Source organism: Tetranychus urticae, chromosome 3, assembly GCF_039701765.1.
Source record: "Tetranychus urticae isolate SD_2017Ah chromosome 3, NJAU_TeUrti_SD_1.0, whole genome shotgun sequence".
Taxonomy (NCBI): domain Eukaryota; kingdom Metazoa; phylum Arthropoda; class Arachnida; order Trombidiformes; family Tetranychidae; genus Tetranychus; species Tetranychus urticae.
Window position 1 is genome coordinate 13,731,579 of NC_142960.1, and position 26,424 is coordinate 13,758,002.

The 26,424-nt window shown below is 32.1% G+C and overlaps 5 protein-coding genes and 1 long non-coding RNA gene across 7 annotated transcripts; 3 read left to right on the forward strand and 3 right to left on the reverse strand.

Annotated features, from left to right (window-relative positions):
• The first annotated feature begins 144 nt into the window (after positions 1–144).
• On the forward strand, positions 145–2,345 carry Arp3 (Actin-related protein 3). 2 transcript variants are annotated; one of them, XM_015931482.3, is made up of 3 exons: positions 145–210; positions 331–1,391; positions 1,757–2,345. In XM_015931482.3, exons 2-3 carry the CDS (start codon positions 444–446, stop codon positions 2,060–2,062), a joined length of 1,254 nt encoding a protein of 417 aa, XP_015786968.1. In that variant the 5' UTR covers positions 145–210; positions 331–443; the 3' UTR covers positions 2,063–2,345. The 2 variants fall into 2 exon arrangements, with proteins under 2 accessions (XP_015786968.1, XP_015786971.1); XM_015931485.3 differs by having other exon boundaries at positions 377–1,391.
• Positions 2,346–3,829: 1,484 nt separating this feature from the next.
• Positions 3,830–7,589, forward strand: LOC107364160 (uncharacterized). The gene is made up of 2 exons (XM_025161180.2): positions 3,830–3,985; positions 4,553–7,589. Exon 2 carries the CDS (start codon positions 4,645–4,647, stop codon positions 6,748–6,750), a length of 2,106 nt encoding a protein of 701 aa, XP_025016948.1. The 5' UTR covers positions 3,830–3,985; positions 4,553–4,644; the 3' UTR covers positions 6,751–7,589.
• Positions 7,590–7,696: 107 nt separating this feature from the next.
• On the forward strand, positions 7,697–14,849 carry LOC107363828 (uncharacterized). Its single transcript, XM_015931094.2, has 5 exons — positions 7,697–7,731; positions 9,948–10,137; positions 10,331–10,600; positions 10,886–11,003; positions 12,400–14,849. The coding sequence occupies exons 1-5, from the start codon at positions 7,697–7,699 to the stop codon at positions 12,537–12,539; spliced, it is 753 nt and encodes a 250-aa protein (XP_015786580.1). The 3' UTR covers positions 12,540–14,849.
• Positions 14,850–17,004: 2,155 nt separating this feature from the next.
• LOC149093417 (uncharacterized) lies at positions 17,005–18,207 on the reverse strand. The gene is made up of 2 exons (XR_016200305.1): positions 17,988–18,207; positions 17,005–17,668 (listed from the first exon to the last, which is right to left on the reverse strand). It is a non-coding gene; the product is annotated as an uncharacterized LOC149093417 (long non-coding RNA).
• A 458-nt stretch (positions 18,208–18,665) lies between these two features.
• On the reverse strand, positions 18,666–20,545 carry LOC149093418 (meiosis regulator and mRNA stability factor 1-like). The gene has a single exon (XM_089269920.1). The coding sequence runs from the start codon at positions 20,423–20,425 to the stop codon at positions 18,944–18,946; it is 1,482 nt and encodes a 493-aa protein (XP_089126046.1). The 5' UTR covers positions 20,426–20,545; the 3' UTR covers positions 18,666–18,943.
• Positions 20,546–21,660: 1,115 nt separating this feature from the next.
• Positions 21,661–23,231, reverse strand: LOC107363871 (tribbles homolog 2). Its single transcript, XM_015931137.2, has 2 exons — positions 22,895–23,231; positions 21,661–22,516 (listed from the first exon to the last, which is right to left on the reverse strand). Exons 1-2 carry the CDS (start codon positions 23,059–23,061, stop codon positions 21,817–21,819), a joined length of 867 nt encoding a protein of 288 aa, XP_015786623.1. The 5' UTR covers positions 23,062–23,231; the 3' UTR covers positions 21,661–21,816.
• Positions 23,232–26,424: the final 3,193 nt, after the last annotated feature.

A 26,424-nucleotide genomic window follows, 5' to 3' on the forward strand; every position in this document is an offset into this window, starting at 1 on the left:
GTTGGTAAATTAACTTGTACTCTTTTACTGTGTTTCAATGGAGATTGCAGTTTTAGACTTATCAAACTTTGCGCGTAAACATTTTATTGGCTCACCGGCTTAATCATTGAAAACTGTTTTTCACTCAAATTGTTCAATCTCTGTGATGAGATTAGCCGAATGAATGAGAAATTTTATTGAGTATTCAATTCATCATTTATCAATTTAAATGTAAGTATTGTTATTTTAATGTTTTATTTATATTTTTATGGATTATTGACCCTCTTCTTTCATCTTGCCTTTATATTTTCTGTGTTCTTCTCTTGCCATCTGACTTCTTTTCCTTCGTAGAGCTCAACTGATATCTTTCAACCTTGTTTTCTCTTCTCATCTGTAGTCTACATTACAATCTTGCCTCACCCATAATTCATACCTGAGTCAAATTTCTCTCATCTCCACTGGATATGGCTAATCATCTACCCGCAATCGTTATTGACAATGGTACCGGTTATACCAAGTTAGGTTATGCTGGAAACACTGGACCTCAATACATTATTCCCTCGTCCATAGCTATCAAGGAGACATCTAAAGTTGGTGATCAGGCTTCTCGCCGGTTAGCTAGAGGAATTGATGATCTAGACTTTTTTATTGGAGATGAATGTATTGATCTCAACGGATACTCTATAAAATATCCTATTCGTCATGGAATTGTTGAAGATTGGGACCTTATGGAACGATTTTGGGAACAATGCATCTTCAAATACTTGAGAGCAGAACCAGAGGATCATTATTTTCTTTTAACGGAACCGCCCTTAAATACACCAGAAAATCGGGAATATACGGCTGAAATCATGTTCGAGTCTTTCAATGTACCTGGTTTATATATCGCTGTTCAGGCTGTTCTTGCCTTGGTGGCTTCCTGGTCTGCCACTAATGGTGTTCAAAGTTTGACCGGAATTGTTGTTGACTCTGGGGATGGTGTTACCCATGTTATTCCCGTTGCCGATGGCTATGTTATTGGAAGTTGTATCAAACATATTCCAATTGCTGGACGTGATATTACTTATTTTATTCAGAGTCTTCTCCGTGAACGTGAATTCAACATTCCACCTGAACAATCTCTAGAAACTGCCAAGGCAATAAAAGAAAAGTTTTGCTATATATGTCCCGATATTGCTAAAGAGTTTGATAAATTTGACAAAAATCCTTCTAAATGTGTCAAAAAATATTCCGGTGTCAATCACATTACTAAACAACCCTTTGACGTCGATGTAGGATTTGAGCGATTCCTTGGTCCGGAAATATTTTTTAATCCTGAAATTGCTAACCCTGATTTCAGTACATCAATCTCAGATATTGTAGACAATTGTATACAAAACTGTCCCATCGATGTGCGAAGACCTCTGTATAAGGTAAGGAATAATCATCCTGGTGAAAAATTTGTTTACTTTCTCGTGATTTCAGTTAGAAAGGAAATTCTGTAATCAATCATTATTTTACTGTACTTCAATCTTCTATCCAATATTTCTATTGGATTAAAAGCCTACCAAATTAGGTGCTGCATCTGTTTCATTCACTCAGAGTATCACGTAGGACATCCGCTTTTCCCTCTTATCCAATCTTTACCCTCCCTCATGATTCATCACAATCACAGAATGAGCTGAAAATTATCACTTTTTTATCAATTGATCTTTATGCATTTAATTTATTAACCAACTGTTCAACTTTTAAGTCATCTAATGTTAAAAATTTTCTTTTAACTTTAATTTATCCTCAGAATATTGTACTCTCTGGTGGCTCAACAATGTTTAAAGATTTCGATAAGCGTTTAGAACGTGATATCAAACGATTATGCAATGCCCGGCAAAAATTAAGCACCCAGCTATCTCAAGGAAACATCACTCCAAGTCAAATGAACGTAAAAGTCGTTTCCCATTCAATGCAACGTTATGCTGTTTGGTTTGGTGGATCCATTTTAGCCTCGACAAATGAGTTCTATACAACATCCCATACTAAACAGAAATATGAAGAGTATGGTCCTAGTATTTGTCGTCACAATCCTGTTTTTGGTGCTCTCATTTGAATCATTCTTTTCTTTATTTTGCACCGAATTTCTTTTACATTTCTTTTCCTATTTTTACCTTTCCCTTGCCTTGATGGCTAACAAACGATCAAAAATGGTGTTAACCACTGGATTGTTTTCAATAATTTGTTAGCACAAAACTTTAAAAGTGTCTCTTTCAAGTAACACATTGATTACAATGTTTCATTACTTGATTGATTACAGACCAGAAAAAACAACTAAAAAAATGTTTGAGAAAAAAGGTTTTGGTCTTGAAATCTAATTAAATTGTTTAATCTTTCTATTCTCACCCTGCAATACATTTCTTCGATGTGAAGTCATAAAACACAGAAACAAGCAGAAGCCATCAGAAATGATAATCAATTGTTTAGTTTATCCATCCATGTATTTTATAATATAACTTGTTTAATTTTAACTTTTGATCTTCCTTAAAAATACATTTCTGAATAATGGTTCTCACCCAGATGAGTATTAAAGTTAGTAAATTAAAATTTTAGCTAAAAATGAAAGCGCTTGGTAAATGAGATGAAATGAACTCATTATCTTATAAGTATCACATCATCAACTATTTCATATAATTCTTACATCTATTTTAATACAATATTTTTTAGTAAGCAAATGTTACAATCACACTAAATATTGCTCTAACCTTTACAGGTAATAAACAGCCTCATGTTTATAGCATTGACACAATTCTGAGTAATGAACTGATCAAAAAGGAAAATCTGTTCGTTTGGTTATTAATCCTTGGTTCAAATCGCATATTGTGGGCTAACCGCTGAGCCTTCAATAATTACGACTACGATTATTTGCTGAATGTTACATTATTTAATTTAAATAGATTATTCTAACCAAAAGACTTCGATTACATGTTAAACTTGGCTATTTGAATTTTCTTGCCCTTTTAAAGTCATTCCAACTGGTGGATTTAAACGTAAAAATTTATTGTGATAATTCAACTTTTCATGATTCAATAATAACCCAATTAAAAATACGCCCAGAGTTGAGATTTCCGATGCGCTGGTGAAAATAATTTAATCGTATAACGTTATCAATTTATTTAAAAAAAGACTAGCATTATTCCTGAAATAACATATTAAGTTAAAGAGACCATTAAAACTGATGTTTATATTTAATGGTCATTTAAGTGTTTTGTTTCATTCAAATTATTTTAACATAATACTCGGACCGAGGTTACTTTAAATTCACTATGATTACAATGAAGCAAACAATGAAACAAAAGACTGAAATGATTCTAACCAGATTCAAAGCTGCTGAGAAACCTTGAAAAATGTAAGCCCATAAAAGTGAAACCAGTAAACCAAGCAACATTGAAAACATTTGATAAAGTAAAATTAACTCTGAGTTAATTGAAACTATGATGACCATAATGATAGCATTATGCTTAGTAAGTGTTCAAATTGGGATTTGTTAATGTGCGGATACTTGCGATTAGAGTAACTTTGTGTTTTATTGATCATTCATCATTTGTTATTCAAAGTGTTTTTAGGTAAGGTGAACATCTTCAAATATTTGACAATTCTGATAAATTCTGTGTGCTTCTTGATAACAGGGTACCTTTTACTTTCCTCTCTGGAAACTTCTGAATACGTTTAGTTGTAACATTTATTTAATACGTATGAGCAATGAGCATGTACGTAAAAAAAGTAGAAATAGTAGAAAGAGCAGAATAGACAGAGGCAAGAGAAAGAGGGTTTCTACTTTTTTTAAGCGTTTGCTTTGGCTGTTTTTGTTTTCTTTTCTTTTTTCAACTCTTGCTTTTATTTACAATATAATTTTGTTGATTAACTTGTTCATTTACACACTAATTTTGTCACTTTCTGTACAGATTAAACATTCATCAAAATCCATTTGAAATTGATCCACATTTGACATCCATTCAATTGAACTAAACCTTCTCAGGTAAGATTGTTTATGTCTACTACGGGTATCCTTCTTCCCTCATACCCTTAATTGTTTGCTTCTCTCCTATTTTCTTTCTTCCCTCTTTTTTGCCATTCTTTTCTTGTTTCTCTCTCTTTCCCTCTCTTTCTTTCTCAATCAAATTAACTTTCTATTATTTGTTATTGTTTATTTACCCAACTTTCCATACATATAAACACTAGGTGGTAATAATTTCTAATTATTTATTTATTTGTCTTCCATTTTCTTTCCTATTCTTGTTATTATCGTTTCTATCTGGTTGGCATTGGTTTCACACTATTCTTGGCTAAAACTTGACGCTCTATCATATGTTATTATTTGCCACTTTAACCTTGGTTATTGCATGATTGCAATCTTGGATTGATGCTTTGACATTTAAATAACGTTCCAATGGTCATCATTTGGTTTTATGCTGTTAATTTGTGTTTATTGCCAACGTTTGTTCGTCTCTAATATTACACTACGACACCTTTATTGCTGTTGGAACTTTTCTTTGTGTTTGTCATTTTATCACAACAATCTCGATATTCTCTTATCATTTATTAGAGCTTCACTTGAGTACAAAACTTTTGTCTTTTGTTGTTACTGAACATTATTCCCGCTTTAAATTATCAGTTTATTAGAATTCTGTATTAAGGATGGCAGCAGCAAGTACATCTCACTTGCTATTAACCCGCATTGATCATGAAGCTAAAGTTCTCAATGTGATGCGAAATTTATTGGAAGATGGCCAACTGACTGATGTTACATTAGCTTGTGAAGGGCAACTCATTCATGCTCATAAATTAATTCTTTCTTCCGTTTCAAATTACTTTCAAACGATATTTCAAAACCCGATGCTTAAAAGTCAAAGTAATCCAGTTATTGTTGTGAAAGATATGAAAATGGTCGATCTCAAAGCAATCATTGAATTTGTTTATTCGGGTGAAGTAAGGATTTGTGGTGACCAATTGGAATCTTTAGTTAGAAGTGCGGAGACTCTTGATATCTCTGGACTGAATAAAATTGACCCAAACCCAGTTAACCATGTTTCAAGTAAAACTTCCACCGAAAATGATTTAAACTCTCCTAATGAAAACGGGTCCGAAGTCCAATCTAATGGAAACTTATCAGGAAAATCAAATTCCCACCGTTTTCAGGATAACTCAACTTTACAGCGAAAAACCAGTAACGCAACTGAAAAATCATCCGCCTCTCTACCCAAAAAAACTACATCGGAAATTTCTACATCCACAAGAGGTACTCGTAGCAGTGATCGTCGTGCACCGCTTGTTTCTTCTGAAGGAAAAAGCAAAGCGCCTCTTGGAAATGTTAGGAGAAAAACTCAAGAAAATATTTCTGAATCTAAGGATGATCAATCGGCTAAGCTTGATGATAGTTCTCGCCGTGAAATGAGATATAATTTTCGAGTTAAACTTAAAGAAGGAGAAGAAAGTTCTGAAAAGATAAAGCGATCGGACATTCAAAATAAGTCTTGTAATGATGTGACTGACCAAAAAATCCCGAAAGATAGAAGGTCGTCGTCCATTTGTGAACCTATCGCCAATGTAGAAAATTCAAATGTAAAAACGAGTTCGGATCAGACTGTAAATGAAAACATTGGAGATTGTCTTAAAGAGTTAGTTGTTGGACAGCAACTAACTAATATTTCAAATAAAACCCCAGAATTCAAGAAGCCTTTAGAACCAGTGAGACGAAACTGCAAACTCATGAAACTTTTTGATGAAGCTTCTGGCAGTTCCAAAGAAGAAGTCTCCGATCCAAGTCATCCTCCTGATGCAACTGATGAAGAAATGGGCACCTATATGAGACAATTTGTCTATGAAAAATCTAATCTTAAAATGAATCCGAGACGAGACGATGATACTCAATCGGTATCTTCAGTTACAACTAGATCACGAAAATCTAAATTATCAGAAGGTTGTGAAAAACAAAACACCGAAACTACCTCAACAAACCAAAGCATTGCAGCTACTAAAACTAAGCGTAATATTGACTCTGAACCAACTAAGAAATCACTTAATCTTCGCAAGAAAAAGGTAGTCAAACCCACTACAAATCGAACTACAAGCATAACACGGACATCAGCACGACCTGTTAAAAGTGGTGACTCTCGATGGAAAGCTCGAACCGCTAAACTGAAAGCTGCAGTAGCTACGACTAGATTGTCAGCCAAAAGTCGAGCCAATAGAGTTGATTGGAAAGCTTGGTTCGAAAGTCAACAAAAAATCAATCAATTCAGTTTTGATAGACGTAAAAAAGAAACAAAGGACGATAAAACAAAGAGTGATAATTCCAGCGAAAATAACAAACCTCGACCTACTGACTCACCGAGATCTAATTTATCATCACGTACCAATGATTCACCGTTATGTTATAAAGATTTAGAACCAAAAAAACAGACATTGCAGCAGCAAACTCAAACTCAAAATGGATTAAGTCTTCAATCTGCCTCTACAAATACAATACCCAATAGCGAGTTAGACGATCTTGGAAATAATTTGAAATCGAAAAGAAGACAAACTGATCAAACACAGGATGAATTAAATAAGCGTGATTCAACTTTAACAACACCATCAAGAAATTTGAGACCAAAACGAGTCAAAGCCTCATTAGATTCATCAGATAATCAACTAGGATCTGCAACTTCAAACACTTCTACTATATCAGTCGCCTCTTCAACGTTATCTTTATCAACTCCAAATTCGACTATGTCTTTACAACCCGGTGATACAAATGTGTGAATGACCGGAAGAAATAAATATTCTCCCTTCAGAAAGACATAAGTGCACAACCAGATCACAGACCTTGGGACATCTCTATTTTCCCCAAATCAATTAATTTATTTCCATTCGTAAACATTAATATTGAACATTGAGCATTAATACTGAACAAATTTGTTGATTTGAAAACAGTTTGAAACAAAACTGGAATCAAAAAACGTTAATGGATCCCATTGTTCTTGTTATTTTTCGTTCAAAAGCAAGTTTAATGCTTAAATTTGCTGGATTTTTCTTTATTGTAAAGAAACTCACCATTGGCCCGGAAACTTGACCAATCATTCTTTATTGTTAACTTAATATAACACGTATGGATCCATGGATTTTGAACATTTTTGACGCAACAACCTTCTGGCTATTGCTGCTCTTAACAAGTTATTACTTCTCTCTTTGGAACTTTTTGGTCACTATTTAAGTTATTCCGCATGGAAATGAGTTCTTCATGGGCATTTGTAAGATAAACCATCCATCACAATTTTCTGATTATTTAATAACTTTGAAACTCTTCATCACCATCGATATCAGGTTTCATCTCAAACCTTGTTTACCTCTTTTCTAATTTAGAATAGTTAAATCAAATCATCTTGTTATTAAATTGAACTTCTTGCTAGTTAACTTAAGATCAACTAATTAAGATAAACAAACAAAATCAATGAAAGCTCAAAGGTAAAAATGGTATTTCAAGCTTTCAATTATGAATTATGTTAATATGATAAATTTACTTACATTTGATTACTGTATTTCACTGAAATCAATTAACAAATTAAAAATGATTCAAATAAAATATTCAATTGTATTTTTTATATGAATTGGTCAATTGGCCAGATTGTAAAATTCAATGAGAAGCCATTTTATCATCAATCTACTATTTAATCAACCGATTGAAGTTGAGTTCTTTTTGAGTTTCATAATGAATGAAGCTTCTCATGTTAAATACAAATATTGGTAAGTTATTTACGGACACTTACTAACAATTAGTATCAATTTCACCTTTTTGTCAATTCAAACTCTTGATTCAAATATTTTTGTATCATTTTTGATTTTTGTCACCTCTTTCATTTGATAATACTCGTTAAGAAGTCATAAAGTATATCTATTACAGTACTGGTCTGTTGACCCTTGAAAAATAACTCACCGACTCTTAAACGATCGCTGTTAATGATTGCGGGTCAATGTCAGCAGTTGTGTCAAAATGTTGAAGATAACAAGATCTATTACGTTGATCAAGCTTTTATTTTACCTGTACTAAACCTCAAGCCCACTACAGAGGACATCTTTAGCATGTTTCAGAAATACTTCATCTGTTTCAACATCCTGGGTACCATGACCCAGGTAGGCAGGGAATTAAAAAGTACGAGGGTTTACTTCAATTTCAGGGAGTATCAATTTCAATCACTATCAAGCGATTTGGTAGTAATTTTGAAGCATCACAGATGGAGTTAACTATCGCACATTTCATTTCGTTAACAAGGATGTTTTTAAGGAAATTAAATTTAAATTTAGTTAATTATAATGAAATATACGCTACTTCATATTGCAGAAGACGTGGGACAAAAGGTGTCTATGAGACTCATGGAGAACTAAGGTCAATGACTAGAGTCGAATAAGTCAATCAACTGATTAGATTCACCGACTAATTGGTTAAATTACATCAATGTCAAGGATTGCAAGTTGTTCAAACAAAAATCTATTGTATTACGTTTATGGATGGAATCAAAACAAAAGATTTGTAAAATATTGTTTAGCTCCAAATCAGAATATCTAGTGAAAGTGAATAAAATTCAGGAGATAATTGGTTGCTTAAATTAAACTAATTTAGAGATATTACATCTAATTCCCATTAAGAAATGTTTCGGATTATTTGAAATGAAAAAATTGGAGTCACCAGCTTTGTCAAAATTCAATCTTTCAATGCAATAAGATGATACAGCTTGATTCGGTTTGGGTAATTAAATATAAATATGGTAAATATTTTTTCAAGATTATATCATTTAAACAATTGATTATTCCTAATTCAAGATTGACATCATTAACTTTCAATTGCCTTGGAATGAGAACATAAAAATTCAGTTTTCAAGTTTAACCAAAAGATCAAACAATCAACAGTTGTTGTTTTACAGTTTTCAACTGGCATTTCATTTTCCTTGTTTTGTTAACCATACAGCATTTGCTTACTTGGTAATTTGAACAGCAAATTAAAATGCAACAAGCATTTACTATGGAATTACTTTGTTTGATTTAATCAAGTTAATGTAAAATTGTTTCCGCAGTCAAATCGGTAACAGAATCTGCTATCAGTTTCTGGTTTGTGTTCATCTTGCATCTACTGTTTTTGGTATCTCTAGCTTTTACCAAATGCTTGTCAACTGTCAACTTTGATTACCGAAAATAAGAGTGAATTGATCATTGGGTTAGTTGAAATTATCACCATTTCCATCATCATCTTCATCATCCTCATCACTGGATGCATTTATGAATGAGAGTGAATGTGAGAAAAAAGAAAGAAGATAGAGTGAGAAGGAGAAAGAGAGCCTCAGTGAGACTGGCAAATCGTGTTTTCTGTTGCCAGTAGCACAACTAACCTGTTACCTTTTTTTTCCTCTCATCTTCATTCTCATTTTTACTTATTTTGATTGTTATTAATACAAAAATACGATTACTACAATTAACTATCAACTTTTAGTTTAATGGTTCACCTTGATAGATGTGTTTAATTAACCTCGTTTAACCTGTTCAGTTGTTTTTATTTAAAGACTATCCTCTAGTCAAAATACCATTGCCAATCTCAATCTTCTTTCTCTTCAACCTCTCACACAGTTAACCCGCTTATCTGTTTGTTTTGTTTTTCCTTCATCTTCTGATATTATTTGGTTCCACTCTTTTCACCCAATCGTCAAATAGTGATCTTCAATATTTCCTCTAACCTGCCTATCATCACCATTACAAATCTCTGTCTCCATCGAACTACATCAAACTGGATTTAATAAGGTAAAAAAACTATACATTTACCAATGTTTTGCTTTTACCCATTTTAGCTTTACCACATTTTTGTCTGTTCAATCCCATTACACATTCACCATTTTTTTCCTGATTCCTAAATAGTTAACTGTGCTTCTCGCCATTTTTACATGTCTTTATTTTTTTATTACATTACCATCCAGTGACTCTTATGTTAATCAATCTTACCATGTAAATGGTGTTGATAGTGATTCTGGTGATGTAACTGTTGATGCCTGCCGTCAGTTAGCGGCAACTTTTGTTGATAATATAATCAAAATAGCATCAGAGGAAGCTGCCAACCGATTAAACCAATGTAACCAAACAACTGTTGATAAACCCAATAGATTAAAGGTAGGAATTAGTCTGCTGTAATCTGGCTTATGGTTTTTTATTGAACATTTGTATTAATCATTTTTTTCCTTATGGTTTTCTATGCATATTTTTTCTCTCTTTTTCCCTCCCTCGTCCCATATCTCATATATCATTTTCTGGTTCACTTTCTTTATTTGTCTTGCATCCATTTACCTATGGGTTTACTTTACAGAATCCAACTCCATCCATTCAAATAGATTTGATAGGACCACGAAGTCCAACACCTGAAGAAGAATCCTTCCCATGGGTTGAAGAGGCCAGGAGAGACCAAATTATAAGAGAGGAAAGTGAAGAAGACGATAAAGCGGATGAAGATCGAAAAGAAGAAGACAATGTAATAATAAGTAATGAACCAGATAGGAGCACAAAGCAAGATGAACTGGAATCACGTCCTGATAGTATTGAACCTGTATCCAATGATCCACCTGAAACAAAAATTGATGTGAGTTTTAAAGCAACATTTTCCCCGAAGCAGTACAAGATACATCAATCAGCAAAATTGAAAAATTTACATTACCTCAACACAAAATCATTTTTCCCTTCAACTCGCAGTGTTTTACCTTTTTTTATCTGTTTGTTTTACTAATATCCATTTTATTGATCATTTTGCTACAGAAGTATAGCTTTTGATTATCTTTTCTTTAATTGCTTTTTTATCTAATAACGATTCTCCATTTATTTATAACCACTTCTTCTTTTTTTCTATTCTCTCCTCATTTCCCTCCAGGAATCGTACAATGAAGAGATTATTCACCAATTTGCGCTGGAATACGTCAAAGATATAATTTCCAAAGCCACTGTTCTAGCCTCCGAAAGAGAAGCAACATTCCATTCTTTGCGTTCTGGTATGTTATCAATCTCCAATATGAATCTTCAGTATGGCCAAGCAATGAAATCAACTATAGTTAATCATAGTCATTAGTTGAGGAGAAAAAAAATTAGATAGTAATCATTTAATAGCTGTTTGATTTTCACGAAGAAACGCTGAGTTGGTTTTTCAAAAAGCTATTACATTTCATAGTCAATAAATTAACTCTAATGTAAGATAGCAGAATCACGGGCTATGCAAACAATCCGTTCGAGATTGAATGCAAACAGGTTTTCATGATTTGAATAATTGTGATATTTTTCAAATCTATTGTTGACTGAAATCAATTTATTTCCATTTTTCTTGATGTAAACTTTCTTTTCACCCAACCTAATTCAATTGAGCTCACTATTTTTTTTCCTGTCGCTCTGTGATTGCTATCATTACATTTATCATTGTTCACTTGCATCTTTATTTATATTCATAGATATTTTTGATTGAATAACTTTTACTCAGCATGGTGTAAATCAAAATTTATCTAGTCTTCCATCTGGCACATTTCACCACAGACTTGCCGAGTTTTCATTCATTAGTTTTCAATCACTTTCATGTTCAGTTTAAATGATTAGGTCAAGTTCATTATCTAAATAATTGCTACTTGTTTCAATGCATCAAATTGAACCGACTTACATCAACATCTTATGATGGTTAAATGATTATCATAAACTCAAAACACCGGAAAAAGTCTCTTGAAATAATCAGTTATCAAAGGTTCTGCTGTTTCAGTTTACTTGCAAGTAACTCACCATAACATCTTATCGATAATATTCAACATTGATCCTACTTTAATAGATGATAGGGGAAAAAATCAACAATTGTTTCAAGTAACATTACCAGCAACATTTAAACCTTTCAACAAATCATTACTAATCATTAGGCTCTTATTTATTATTGAATAGTCATAAGAATCAGTCTAGAGAAATCTGATAATTCTCATGACCCAGTTTTAACATTAATTTTTCTCTTTATTTCATTAAAATTTCCATTCTTTTCATTTGTTTCAATTTTTGATGAAAAAAAACCATCAGAACAGTGTTCAACTTGAATTTCAACCTATTTGTAAACCCATTTAAATTGCTGTTTCAAGCAATTTCATCCTACGAATATTTCAGTTTAAAACGTGTTCAAGCTTAAAATTTAAACTAAAAACGAAAGAAAATGAAATATTATTGGGAACATTGAAATACTGAAAAGTCTTTATCATTCACCTTCATCGCCATTCATTGTTTGGTATAATTTGGCTGTAAATTATTCATTTGTTATAACAAAAGTTTATTTATAGTCAACTTGATTTCTTAGTATTGTTTTGATTTTTACACTTATTTTTTCTTTATTATTTCTAACAATTGTTTTTTTCTATTTCTTCCTTACAGAGCTTTCACATCACAGAATCTCTAGAGCAACGAGTCTTCCATGGTTTGAAAGGCTTCGACAAATATTCAGACGTTTGGTAGCTCGAGCTTGTTTATGTAAAACAAAACACGACTCAATGCATTCATTCAAAGAATCCTAGTTAATCCTTCAAAGGAAATACCGTTAAGCCAAAAAAGAGGGAAAAGAAAAAAGGAAAATGTTCCAGAAAAGAAACAACTCACACACAACTTCTGACTTTATCTTCTTATTATTATTATTCTTCACTTGAATCATCATCTTCACCATTTCGCCATTTCACCACCATTGAAATGTTCATGTCTCATTTTTCACACAAACACACACTTTTTTTCATCTTATCTTTCCCTCCTTTCTTTCACCTTCATTGTATTTCTTTATATAGACCATCAAGACAACAATCATCTTCTCAAGGACCATAATCATTCGACAAAAAGCATTTCTTCTTGATATTAACCCTGACGATAATATTGTTGATGATGGAAAGGAAGGATAAAATCCAATAAAAAAAACAAACGAGAAACGATAAGTGTATCAAAAATATGGCATCCATTGGATTCTGGTTAAATATTTTTTATTACTATCATCATCGTGAAAGCAAACTTTTTCATTTTTCCGTCTTCATTGTTTCTCATCATTATCACCATTTAAAAGGATACCAAGAGGAACCAGTGTGTTTTATGGGTCAAATAAAAAAAAGGAGATGGAAGATAAAATATCCAAGCCAGGAGAGGCAGTTAAGGAGTAAATAGCCATTATATGGGAAACCAAAGTCAAGCAATCATTTTCCTATTAACTAATCATTTGTTGACCATATTCAATGAATTCAAAGGATATCAGATTACTCTTCATGTCTTCCCTTGACTTGGAAATCAAGACCAAAATGAAAGGTAAAAGCTAAATGGCAAAGGGTAAATAAAGACTGGTGGACTTCATCATTTCATCCAAGTAAATCTATTACCATTATTATTGATATCATAGTGGACAAGGTTTCAAGGAAAGCCGATGTTTATAATTCCGTAAAAGCAATCTTATTTATATATAAATATATAAATATATCGATTTAATTGGTGTTTTTATGTGGTCCTTACGAAAGAAACTTATCATTTCCATATTAATTAGACAACCGTTTTATTCCTATGCCTTAAACAAATTGTAAAATCAATTGATTGGTTTTTGCAGTGGTGATATTTATCATGAGACAATGTATCTGCCATTTGTGTCATTAGATGACACGTTTACAGGCCAAAAATAATTTAAATCGCAATCAATGGACCATTTTTCACCCAACTATTAACTTACATATGATTATAATTGTAGTCTCTACCTTGCATTTCTCATTCTCACCATTTCAAAATTCAAATCAAAACTATTTACTAATTATGAAAACCAATTAATCGCAATCTTTTATGTTTAATATACATGTGAAAAACTTTACCTTTGTTACACTCAAACAATTAACTCATTTACTTAAGCTAATCCAGCTTTATTTTAAATGCAGTTATCGATTAATTATTTCTCAAATTGTCAGACCAAAACAACCTGCAGAAAAAGGATATAAAATTGAAGCAATAATGTGTTTCTGCTGGTTAAACCAATCAATCAGAAATAGTAAAACAAATTATAGCAAAAGAGGAGTTTTTTCAACAAAAAATGGTTACATTGTGCCAATTTAATGTTTAAATGAACCAATCGACAGACTAAAACACAAGAAATTGACCAAACTTGTGTGTTCAGCTTATTTTAATTAACTGATTAACTGTTATGGTCTGATCTCTTCATAAACAGCAAATATTATCACATTAATGTTTTGGGCTGACTATTTGAGAGTTAAATCCAGTGTAGCATATCAATGTTACATTTAATATATTCATTTTAATTATCTGGTTCCTTTGGTTGTGAACACATTGCTCGTCACACGCACATAAAGATACAAAAACAAAAGACTCTGGCACAAAACACATTTTGCAAAATCAACAGCAATTTACCTTTATATAAATGGTAATTGCTTTTCCGTTTGTTTACCTTCAATGTGCTGCCCTTTTTGTTTGTTAACTCTTTTGTTTCTTGTTTTTCCCCTCAAATTTTCTGGTGCAATTTCATATTTATATATATTAATGTCTTCATTGTTACAATTGTACAATTTATAATGTCAACCCGATTCTAGCTGTCTCCAAGCCAAAGCCAATGTGAAAACCAATCAATCGCTCGACGTTTATGCACCCAAACTACTTAAATTGAACTCCTTTTCCTATCTGATCGAACCCAGCTTTATTTGGCTTGAATCGACTCGATCTTAATTTGCTCGTTGATCGGTTTGATTCAACACGAAACAGTCAAGAGGTTTTATTTGAATCCTTCATAGTCAACACGTAGACTTTGGGTTGTGGCCAAATCCAGAAAGACTAAATAAAAGCTAAATTTTGGTTGAGAATTGCTATTTTTATTAATCTTTTAGCTGTTAACATCCTATTTGCTTAACCAACTTAAACATTATGCAAAATTGTCAGATGTTTTTAATGGTATTTTCTTGATTATTGGATTCAAACTAAATCTCAAAAGTTTCAAAAGGATTCATAGCAAATCAAGACGACAGACGTTTCAAGTTGTATGAAGCAGGACTCAACCAGATAGGAATGATGTTCAAATTAAATAGTTTGACTGTATTTATAACTAAAGCCATATCATGTTACACATCTTGGTTGAATCGTATTTTGGGCTGAACAATGAAACTTTACTGAACCTTGAGCCAACACTAGAAAGCAATTGATTTGACTGCCATCAACTGGTAATCGTCATTAAAGGGAAGCAAAAGTTAAAGCTATGAAGATGAAAAGAAAGTCATCTTGAAATGAAATTGATATTCCCACCGAGATTGAACGCTTCTCATTAATCATAATTAAGCTTTTTTTATATATATTGTCATCTTTTTGTTCAAACTTTTGCTAGATCAATGTAATAATTCCCTTTACATGAAAAACCTCACTTCTCACAATTGCCCAAGTCAACCCATTTCTCTGTCATCGCCATATTTCATCTTTTCCAATCGCTGTAATCGTCTTTTTTAAATTGTAATCCAATGTAAATATCAACCGAGAGTTAATTGTGTCTCACCAACTCTCCACTTCCATCAAACACACAAGCAAGACAAGATGAAACTAAAAGTGTACCAAAATAACATAAGGCTAACATATTCCTTCTTCAGCGTATTGTGATCATATTGCTTTATAAATATAATTATTAAATATATCTATTCATATAGATGGATAAAATTGATGAAAAAATGTGTCAATTTTCATGATAACTAAACAAGACGTAAATGGCAAAACTGGAAGAAAATATTTCATTTTCATGTCAAACTTGGTGGCTTACCAATATCAATCTACATTTGCTATCCAAATGGTAGAGTTGAAATATTTTGATGTGAAAAAAAGGGAAAAGAAAAGTTCATTTTCTCTTGGAAATCAGTTAAATTTAGAATGGCCTTAATCAAGTGAAAATAAACTCCAAGCCAGTTTAAAGTCCATTCACATTCCCAGTCAGTTTTGCATTTTGACGTGAGAAATGTATTTATTTTTCTTACTCTTGACAACCTTGTGATGTTGTTGATGATGATGAGGGTAAACAAGTAATTGTATTGAGTGGTGAAAAGACCAAGAAGTTGCTAGGAAAAGGAAGGAAGGAAGAAGATGAAGAAAAGGGAAAAAAGGAGAAAAAGATATTTACTTGTGTTCTGTGTTGTGGCTCATGATTATAATATTGAAAAAACTGGTTCCAATAAAGGCGAGATTGCGTGAAATTTCAGATAACAGGGAAGGTGAAATAAAATAATGGCAATTGATAGGAAATACAAAATGAGCAAAGATCTTGTTAACATGATTGATCATTTTGATTGTCCCACAATCACCCATTTCTTGGTTACATTAACCTTTTCCAGGTTGTAAATGTTTCTTACCTTTTCCTCGTTTTATTGTTCATAGACTAATATTTATCATCAACTCGGACGAGAATTGAAAAGATATGAAAATAGGAAGATGATTAGGATGAATGTAAAATGTAAGGCAAAATATACAAGTTACAAGAGCAATAACCTTTAACATAAAATTTTTCGTCTTTTCTTTTCCTCATCTTTTTCCTTCTTCTTCTTCCTTAGGAATTAATCAATCTTCGTTTTTTCATCTTCTTTTCTTTACTTCAACCTTCTCTGAGGATTTCACTTTTCCTCATGCAATTGAAAGGTTTACATGATAATTGTAATCGCCTTTCAATGCGTTTACCTTTTCTCGTTTCCTAAATGGTTCCTCATCAGTTTACATTAATTATATTTATCTTTCCAAGTTAATCAACTTTACTTTGAATATGAAAAGTGAAAGGATTTATATTTGCTTTTGTATCTCTGTCTTTAACCATTTTTTAAAAAAAATAATCAATCTTTGATGGATTTTGTTGGGATTTGTAAAGTTGAATTCATGTTTTGTTTCCTTTATTTACTCTCTGTTCATTTACCTTTCAGTTTTTGGCTCGATATTGAGCTATGTTTATGTTTTTAGGTTGATTAACCATTAACAGGGAAGAAATTGAGACTAGAATTTTTCAAGTAAAAGAGTTCAATTTATCATTGATTAAGAAATGTGTTATCTACAGACTTTATAAGTGATCACAAGAAAAAAAGAATCGTTGTACGATTATAAATACAAATACAATTTGAGATTATTTGAAATCGAAAAATTAGAAAATCAAAACAAACATGTTTGTTAAGTTACTTTTTTTTGATTTTTTGGTACTAAAGGTTTTGTTTTTGTTTTTCTTCATTTTTTCAGACAAGTGCAAAAAAGGACTTAGCGCACAGAAGTTTTATGGTATCAAATTTTTGACAGAGTCATTGTGAGCTTTGCCAAAGGTATTCAAGAAGTATAAAAATGTCAAAGTAAGAAAAAAAGCGAAAAATTAGAAATAGAAAGAAGCTAAATCTTTCTAAGTTGTTGAATAATAATAAATAATTTTGAGAGTCGTCATGGTAATGGGTCCAGTTAATTACCAGAGCAGGTCAGTTTTTCAAACTCATTGTTGAGATTGCATGATGCAATCTTGGCGGCTGCATCGGATAAAATGTTGGGAAGTGCATTTCGACGTCCAGTTCGCCCAGTCTGGATGAAATCCTCAAACGTGGGACTCAATCGATTATTTTTCTGGGACCGAGTGGAGTAAATGTGTCTCAAGTGATGATCAGAGTCGCCTTGCATTTATCCTGATCTACAGATAGGGATATGAAATGGAATAGGATAGCATAGAATAGGATGAAGGGTATAGTATAAAGGAGAAGATGGGTGAAAGGAGAGAGAAAGGAAAAAAGAGAAAGCACAAGAATAATAAATAAAAGCTTACTCAGCATTGGACCATGTAAGAACATGATAAAAATTCTTAGTCTACATAATTAACGACAATGACAGCGTTAAAGATTGGGGCATAGACAAAGAGATGTCATGGTAATAGGGAAATAAAAAACTAGAAAATTCAATGGTTTCAATCATGGTATGGCAAACATTAATGATTACAGCCATTGTTTACTTACCTTGTCTTTGGATCAATAAATAGGAAAAAGAAGTAAACCGAGAATTGGATACTTGGAACAAGCTGAGTAATACTTAAAACTTGCGATTAAAACGGATGACAGTCGAGTACAGTTGATCGAAGGTTCAACAGTAGATGAGTTCGATAAAAATCACTAGATTAATTTAAAAGACAATGAAATAATAAAAGCGGTCCTCTTATGGTTCTCACCGTGGATCCATTTGGCAATACAAAATAATTGCAAAATTGGCAACCAAAAAAGACACAAGCAGTTTAGTGGCTCCACCTAAAGGTTCATGGTTGGGTAATTTGCCTTTTTTCTGGTAAACAAATTTATTGGTTGGTTAACTTTTCTCGATTAATGTTCACGAATAATTTCAAATTTCAGACACTCAATAAACATCCATGGATATTAAATCACACTGATTACATTCATTAAATGTAAGCTTAAATGTATCATTTTACGCAAAACTGTAACACATAAATTATCATGACATCCTTTTGCATATGATAACAGTAATTCCCTCTACCAGACATGGCAAATTAGTGGATAATTTTTTGATCAACATTACCAGATGATTGGATGATTACCGTGAAAGGAATTAAGCATTGATTTCGCTTTTTATTGTTTTTGCTAGCAAAATAAAACATTATTCTCAGGAAGTCACACAAGCTGATATTGAAATAACAAGAAACGTTTAATTTTGGATATATCTTTATCATTCTCATTGGTTTCAAGGAATATACATGTATTATAATTTTATGATCTTTACAAAAAATATGATTTATGCTATTTACAAACAAGATGATTTGTATATGCTGGTTTGTGAAAAGTTATTTTTCGTTTGTACTAAGATGCACTGTAGATTCATATAATTGCGATATTGGTGGGCAGAAATATTTGCGATGAAGGTAATTCAATTACTTTCAGAAAAATAGTTGACGAGGAGGGATTAATTAAGTTTCGTCTTTAGTTAAGTCCACTATAGGTATAAAGTCTGTGGAGGGGTTAACACGGATACGATTTGGTCTAGCAGGCGGTGTATCAGTTAGATCAACCAAAGTTGGGCGATCTCTTGGAAGCTGGTCGTTAGTTGTTTGAATCAGAATCCTTCGAGCTCCTTGAGAAGACCTAAACTGTTGGTAAGAAGTTGAACCATTTGAAGAAGACGAAGAAGATGAAGGCGCATTTGTCATTGGAGGATTATCTAAGTCATTTTCAGGTCCATCATCAGTAAAACAGGTTGAATTAGATAATAGATCTTCGGGAGGACTTTCTTCAAGTTTTGCCGTTAATTTACTACCATCTAATTCATAAGTGCATATTTTATCAATTGCAAATTCAGCTTCGCTAGCTTCAGTGAAAGATAGCCAAACATCTTGTCCGTAAAGTCGGATAAATCTAGAATTGAATTCGCTAAGGCCATAAATTAAAGGCGATCCAGATTTACAGTCTTTAAAACCAGTAACTTTAACATATAATAATTTTTTTGGAGCTTCTCTTGGTGGTGGCTGTGGATGTGGCTGTGGATGTGGCCGTGGATATGGTTTAAATCTTTTGTTTTGATGACCCTGAAACACTTTCTTTCCATATGATATTTGTACAGACTTCCTTATTAGCTCCAAATTGGGTTCACTCTTTGGCACATTATGTTCAACTTTTGGAGAAGAGTTAGTCCATAATGAATTGACCAATTCAGCTTTTAATAAATTCCCCAGAACTCTAAAACCATCAAAATGACTTAGATCCCTTTCATTCATGGGTCTATCAGTAGAACTAGCATACCCGATCAATACAGCTCCTTTAGTGATTCGCAAAACTCGGCTACCAGGACAAAATTTTTGACAGCGTTTTTCTATTTCTCTAACCATAAATTGACCAGTAGAGATTTGTGGGAGATCCGAAATTTTGATAAAACTAGAATTAGGTGAACCTCTAAGAGCCGAGGTTGGTGTAGATTCAACCAAGAGAAAATTATTTAAACAATACGATTCATCTGCACACCAAAGCAACTCTTTAGAGAATGAGTTTTTGGGGTGAACTAGATAAACTTTCAGATCGTAATTAAGCTTTAAATTAATCAGAGTATCAATAAAATCTGAGTCACCAGTGACAACAACAATGGCACATCCATTGGATCCCCAATCAGCAATAAATTTTGTTATGAGAAATAATATTTTGGTATCAGCTGCATTTTCCTTTACATGATAAAAAGGTTGAACAATCGTTACACCAATAGATTCAAGAGTATTTCCCACTACCTTAGGTAGTTTTTGTACATTGCAAACACAAAAAAATTCACGTTCCTTCAGCTCATTTGGCATAACGATGTTAGTTCGAATATTTTGAGCTATCACATCAGCAGAACAAGTTTTTGGTACAGAAACATTCTCGATATCCCAGAAGATACCACAAGGTTTTTTCAATCTGTTAAACATATTTAAAAAATAACAGATTAACTCAGTCAAAATAAATAATTACTAAGGCCTTAAGGTCTTCACCATGAATTTCAAATTATTGTGAATTTAAACAACAGAAAAATTGTTTACATTTAGAGAGCTGAGCAGCCTCACAAGCCATTGCTCTTTAAATCAGCTTAAGTTAGTTTTGAGCGCCATTTTCAAAATCTTCCATTTCGTGAAAATAAAAACATTAATTTCATGAACTTCTTCGAATCATTTCCAGAACTTTCAATTACAGCTAAGTACTCACTTAAAGAAATTTTTTTCTTCAGTCGCCATCAATGTATTTCGCTGTTTCAGCTATTTTGCTACAAATATATAAATTATATTTGTTATTGTTATTGTTATTCGCCCTCTGTGTCTGTAGACATTTCTATTAATAACCTTTCCTTTGGTTGTAAATGATAAATAAATCAATTGGTGATCAAAGTCTTTATTTGATTTGAGATGAAACCAATATTTGATGAACTCAAGCTTCATGACTTCAAAACGCAGTCTAAGAAAATAAGTTGAAAACAAAATACCATTGATATAAGACGTATAAATATTTTAATCATTCAATATTTTGTTCGATAATCATCACTTAAAATGAATCTATGGGCCAATTGCTTGCTATTAACGTGTAATATGAAGTAACATTTTTAGTTTTAGATTTCAAAAATGAATATTTTATCGATTTCCACACAAAAATCTTTGTTTGTGATGAAATGAATTTATTACATTAGCAATCAAGTGAAATATTAGCCAGTCTGTTTATTGGACTATCTGATTGTCCAATAGCCAAATGGTTTCAAATGTCATTCTCACATCTCTGTAAAAACAATTGAAATTAACCAAAAGTGAATAGCCATTAAGATGTTGATCATTCAACAGATAACCGACTTGTGAAACTTTCTTTGTTTGAGCTTTACATTAACTTTAATCAACCACAATTAAAGTTAATTTTGCTAATTTTGAAACATCAATTACAAAGCTTTTCAATTTTAACTGTCATTCATCGTTTAGTTGTTAACTTTACAGTATGATGTGATTAACTATGGTCGTTACTGCTTTGGCTTTTTTTTCCAATTCTCAACTCTAATCCAAATTTCAGCTTTCATCATGAATAGTTAATTTGATTGGATTAGTCAGCGCAAGCACTTTACTGCATTTCTATTAATAACTTTTTCTTTAGTTGGAACTGATAAATAAATGAATCGACGATTAAAGTCTTTGTTTAAATGGAAATGAAACCAGTTTTTAATGAACTCAAGCTTCATGCCAATTAATTACAGTTTGATTATACAGGAAAATGAGTTTGTTGAAAACAAAAATACCTTTGGAATAAAATTTTAAATATTTCAATTATTCTATAGTTAGTATTGATGTTAGGACAAAAGACCAGAAGTAAGTGTCCAATGGAAGATTTCATTACTTCTATGCTGGAATGTGTTTATTTCTGGAACAATTTGGTCGTTTGAGATCGAAGTACGGTGAGCTTGGCGAGTGTTAACTCGGTTTGATGGTAAATATCTTTGTTGTAGCGAATAAGGGTGATGAGAGCGTAAAGTCTGCGCTGAGGAATTGACTGCTGTACGATGTGATGAGGGTTTATATGCATTATGTGACCTTGATGGTGAATGGGATGAATAAGAATATGTTTCAAGAAGTTGGCTTTCAGGGAGAAGGTTAGAAGGCTCTAAATAAACATCTTTCTCGGTGAACCATCTGTCTTGCATAGCGGCACGAGCAGTGAGTCGCTCTTTGGGTTGCCTATTAAGTAAACCTCGTATCAAAAATTCAGCAGTCGGAGAAAGTGAATCTGGTACTTCCAATTGTCCTTTTCGTATTTTAGCAAACAAAATATTGATATCAGGATCATGGAAAGGATAGTGGCCAGTTAACATTGTATACAAAATGACACCAAGACACCAACAATCAACACGGCGTCCTGAATAGTGAGTAGTTGATTTATGCAATATTTCAGGACTGGCATAGAGGGGACAGGCATTTTTGTCATCAATTAGATCATTCCGTGGATTTGCAAGTACAATAGCTTCATCCCAAGATCCCAAAGTCAATTGAGTTCTGCGTGAAAAATAAATAAATAGTAAATAAAATTATTAAAAATGATTCAAAACTGAACAAAATATCAACGAGAAACTTGTTTTAAATGACGTAACATGAACAAGCTACAAGTATGAATGAAAGTTTTAAACTTGATACACTGACTATTCTTTGAAACGAGAGAAGAAACTTTGGAAGTGAAAATGAGTCAAAATTCGTAATGATTTCCTTGATTAGGTTTGTATAGTGAATATACAAGTATCTCTTAAATATTTGTTACTCTAAATACAAGCAATCTAACAGTTTCCACACCCTGTGAAATCTCCTTGAATAAAAACAATGGATATGAAGGGATACTATGAACAAAACCAAACAAGTCAATCTAACCGTTTAACTTACCTTTCAGGATCTTTGAAGACAAATTTGCGTAGTTTTACATCCCTGAGTACGATTCCTTTTGAATGAAAATCGGCAACAATGGCACAGATTTGCTGGAAAAGAGGACGAGCTTCTTTTTCAGTTAACTTTCTTTTATCCCGAACATATGTGAGCATATCCATGTTCATCGTGAAATTTTATCTGGTAAATGTGTAATTTTATAAATAAACGAAAGCAAAGAAGCAAATCATACAAGTAAAAGAAATGGAAACTTTGCAAGGAAAACCGATGAAAACATAAATATAAACAGTTTCAAAGTTTTGATTATCTCCTATTAAAGTGACTTTTCTGACTGACAGCTTGAGTTTCAAATGAAAAAGGAAGAAGAGAGAAAGAGGGAAAGAAAGAGAGTGAGTTTGTTGTGTAAATCGAGTGAAGAAAGAGGTTGCTCTGGTTGGAGAAGGCGGTTGTCTTGCGAGAGGGAAAAAAGGGAACAGAAAAGGGGACGTCAAAAGGAAAAAGCCTTGACAAAAGGCAAGTAACCCAATTTCATCCCCACCTGCTGGTATCACCTACTTTTTTGGTGTACGCCTACAGCGTGTGTAGCTTTTGGAGTTAACTCTTCTATCTTCATCATCATTATACTATCATAATCAGGAAAACAGAATCAGAAGCAGTTTCAGGAGTTACGAAATAAAAGTAATGAAACAAACCATAACTAGTCAGAATCGTAAAAAAAGAGTCAGAATATTTGTCTCGTCATTTTATTCAATTTTTCCTCTTATATAACTTCTATTGATTCGAATGTTCAGTAATATAAAGTGAATTTTACCCTGTTTTATGAAGAAAAGTAAATGTTTATGAGATTCTAGACATGTATGAATTAGATAATAAAGAAACATTTCTAGTAGTAAGTAAATAGATGGTGATCTATTCTCATGAGATTGCTTCAGCAAAGGGTAAATGTGATTGTCCTGAACTTTATGCACTCTGGCATTCTGGATTCACAGAAAAGTTCACGCGTAAAGAGTGTGGAAAAGATGATAAAAAAGGAGGGAAAAGAGAGGTGTAGTTTACATGAATGAATAAATGTTTGAGTTCAGTGACTCGTCTTACTGACTTACACTGTTCTAGGTTAAACATGATAACAGAGCTCCAGAGTCATCAGAGCTTTCTTAGGTTTGAAGACTTTAAAAGTGTAACCTTGATCATAAATCATGATAAATCTAGTTAAGATGATAATGATTTTGTTGGAACTGGTAAAAGTAGGCAAGATAATGTTTTAACCCAAAAAGGTTCCCCCTAAAATATACATGACTATCATGTTGTTGATATAAAAACATTAAGGTTTAATGTTTTCTTTGTTTTCCCTTGTATTTAACATGCTATTAGTATAACATCTTGAAGCTGCATTTCACATGATGATTTACGGTAAGTCTAGATATTCTGGTGTTGAACATTGGGTTTAAATTGTCTTACAGCACTGATAACCCGAGTTTAAAAGGTCAAACAAACAAACAAACAATTGACAGTTGTTGATCCTATTGTTGTTTAATTCCTATTTTTATTATTGTAATTCAGTATGTTTAGGGATTGTCAACACTGACATTTAATAGCCGCAATCAAGTTAATGTGTATTAAATTACTGTATAATAAACTCAATAACAAGATTTGATGGTCAAAACATAAAGCTTATTGTGTTCCTAATCATTGGTGAAGTGCTATTTGAACAATCAATAATCTTGAATTGATCAATATCGTCCATATTTAAGATTTCAATTCAGGTTTACAGTTCATATTACATTGTTAACAACAGATTGAAGCTGTCACATGTAAACGGATATTCAAGTGAATTTTTGTTCAAAAAACCATAAACCAGTTTCATGATTTAGGTGTTGCTAGTAATTGTGATTTTGTTTGTTTCTGTGAGAGACAGACTTCCGGAAGCATGAAAATACAAATTGAATTGAAACAAACATCAATTAAAATAAACACAATTGATTGATGAAAAAATGAAAACAACCTTTTTTGCAATGGTTGATCACATCCAGGTCTAGGTCAACATTCAGGTACATGAATAGAATTGAAATGAATAAATAAATAAGAGATTAGCATGGTGAGAATCATTGAAAAATTGTCCTCTTGAGTGGAAATTTACTCAAAAGTGCATTTGGATTTTAATTTTGACTTTAAAATAAACTACTTTGATTGCACATAAAATTTACAGTTGATATAAATGACCTCAGCAATTAAAGATTAACAAATGAAAATGATTTAAATTGGATAAGATCAAGAACAAATCAGTGTAACAAGCCAAAGCAGTTACTGAAGGTAACCCAACTTGCCTCATCCATCCAACCTTGGGTGAAAAAGGTGCAACGACAAATGGCTAATCAAATTTTTACACAATTAGATACACAATAGGTTATACAAAAATAAAATTAGAAGACTTTTCATTGAATTCAACAATCAATAAAGAGGGCCAAAAAGCATAGCAAAATAAAGAGCAAACAAATGTAACCAGAAAACCCAAAAATAACTCAACTCATTTCTATTTGACTTTATTTCTGAAGTTACTATCAATCATACATTTACAATCTTTTGATCAAATAACTAATGTAAGTTAACGACAAATTAATGGTTAATGATTGTTTCAGCACTAGAATATTGATTTGCACATTTTAATGGAATGGACATTGGTTTGCTTATTAAACTAAAAACAAATCTTAATTCAGTGATTAAAAAGATTCTCTACATATATTCTAAGTACATTTCACTTTTCCTTTTACATTCAAATCAAAAGCTCCATTTTAAATATATTTACGAGTTGCATTTAATTTAAACATGAATAATTTGTTTCATTCACGATCTCAGTTTACTGTATTCATTAGGCTCTGATTCATCTCTCGCTCTTGCAATTAAACCAATTGATTGTCTCAATTTAACTTGAAATTGATAAATATCCTTATATGATAATAAAGTTTGTAAAACGATTTCAAGTTTATGAACAAATAATCATTTTATAGATATAATTTTAATCTTTATCTTACGTATTGAAATATTGACAACTATAACTTTGATGGTTAACAATCATAACTCATGAAATTTGCTAGAGCACCTGAGTTGCAAAATCATTGATTACATCAATTTATTGCTAAATCATCAATAATCATTCAATCGGATATCCCAATCTTAATAAATCTAACAATCGATTCAAATTTTTCATTTAATTTAATTCCAAAAACCAAATAACTTGATAACCAAATAAAAGTTGCTATTATTCGTTAAGGATAGTTGCTGAAAGACAAATACAACCAAATACTAGTTAACTAACTGTGTGTGTTGCGGACTGCTTCATGATTTCAATTGTTGATTTATCCAGTTTTATGAACAGTTAATTAATACATTTTTAAGTGCATTTTGCAATGTAAGATCTTCAATAGACAATCAAACTAACCAATGTTAATGATTCATTTCCAAAAGTTTGATTTACGCTTGCAAAGTATTTTTATGCTATTAATATAATGAAGTGGCAATTGTTAATATTCAAG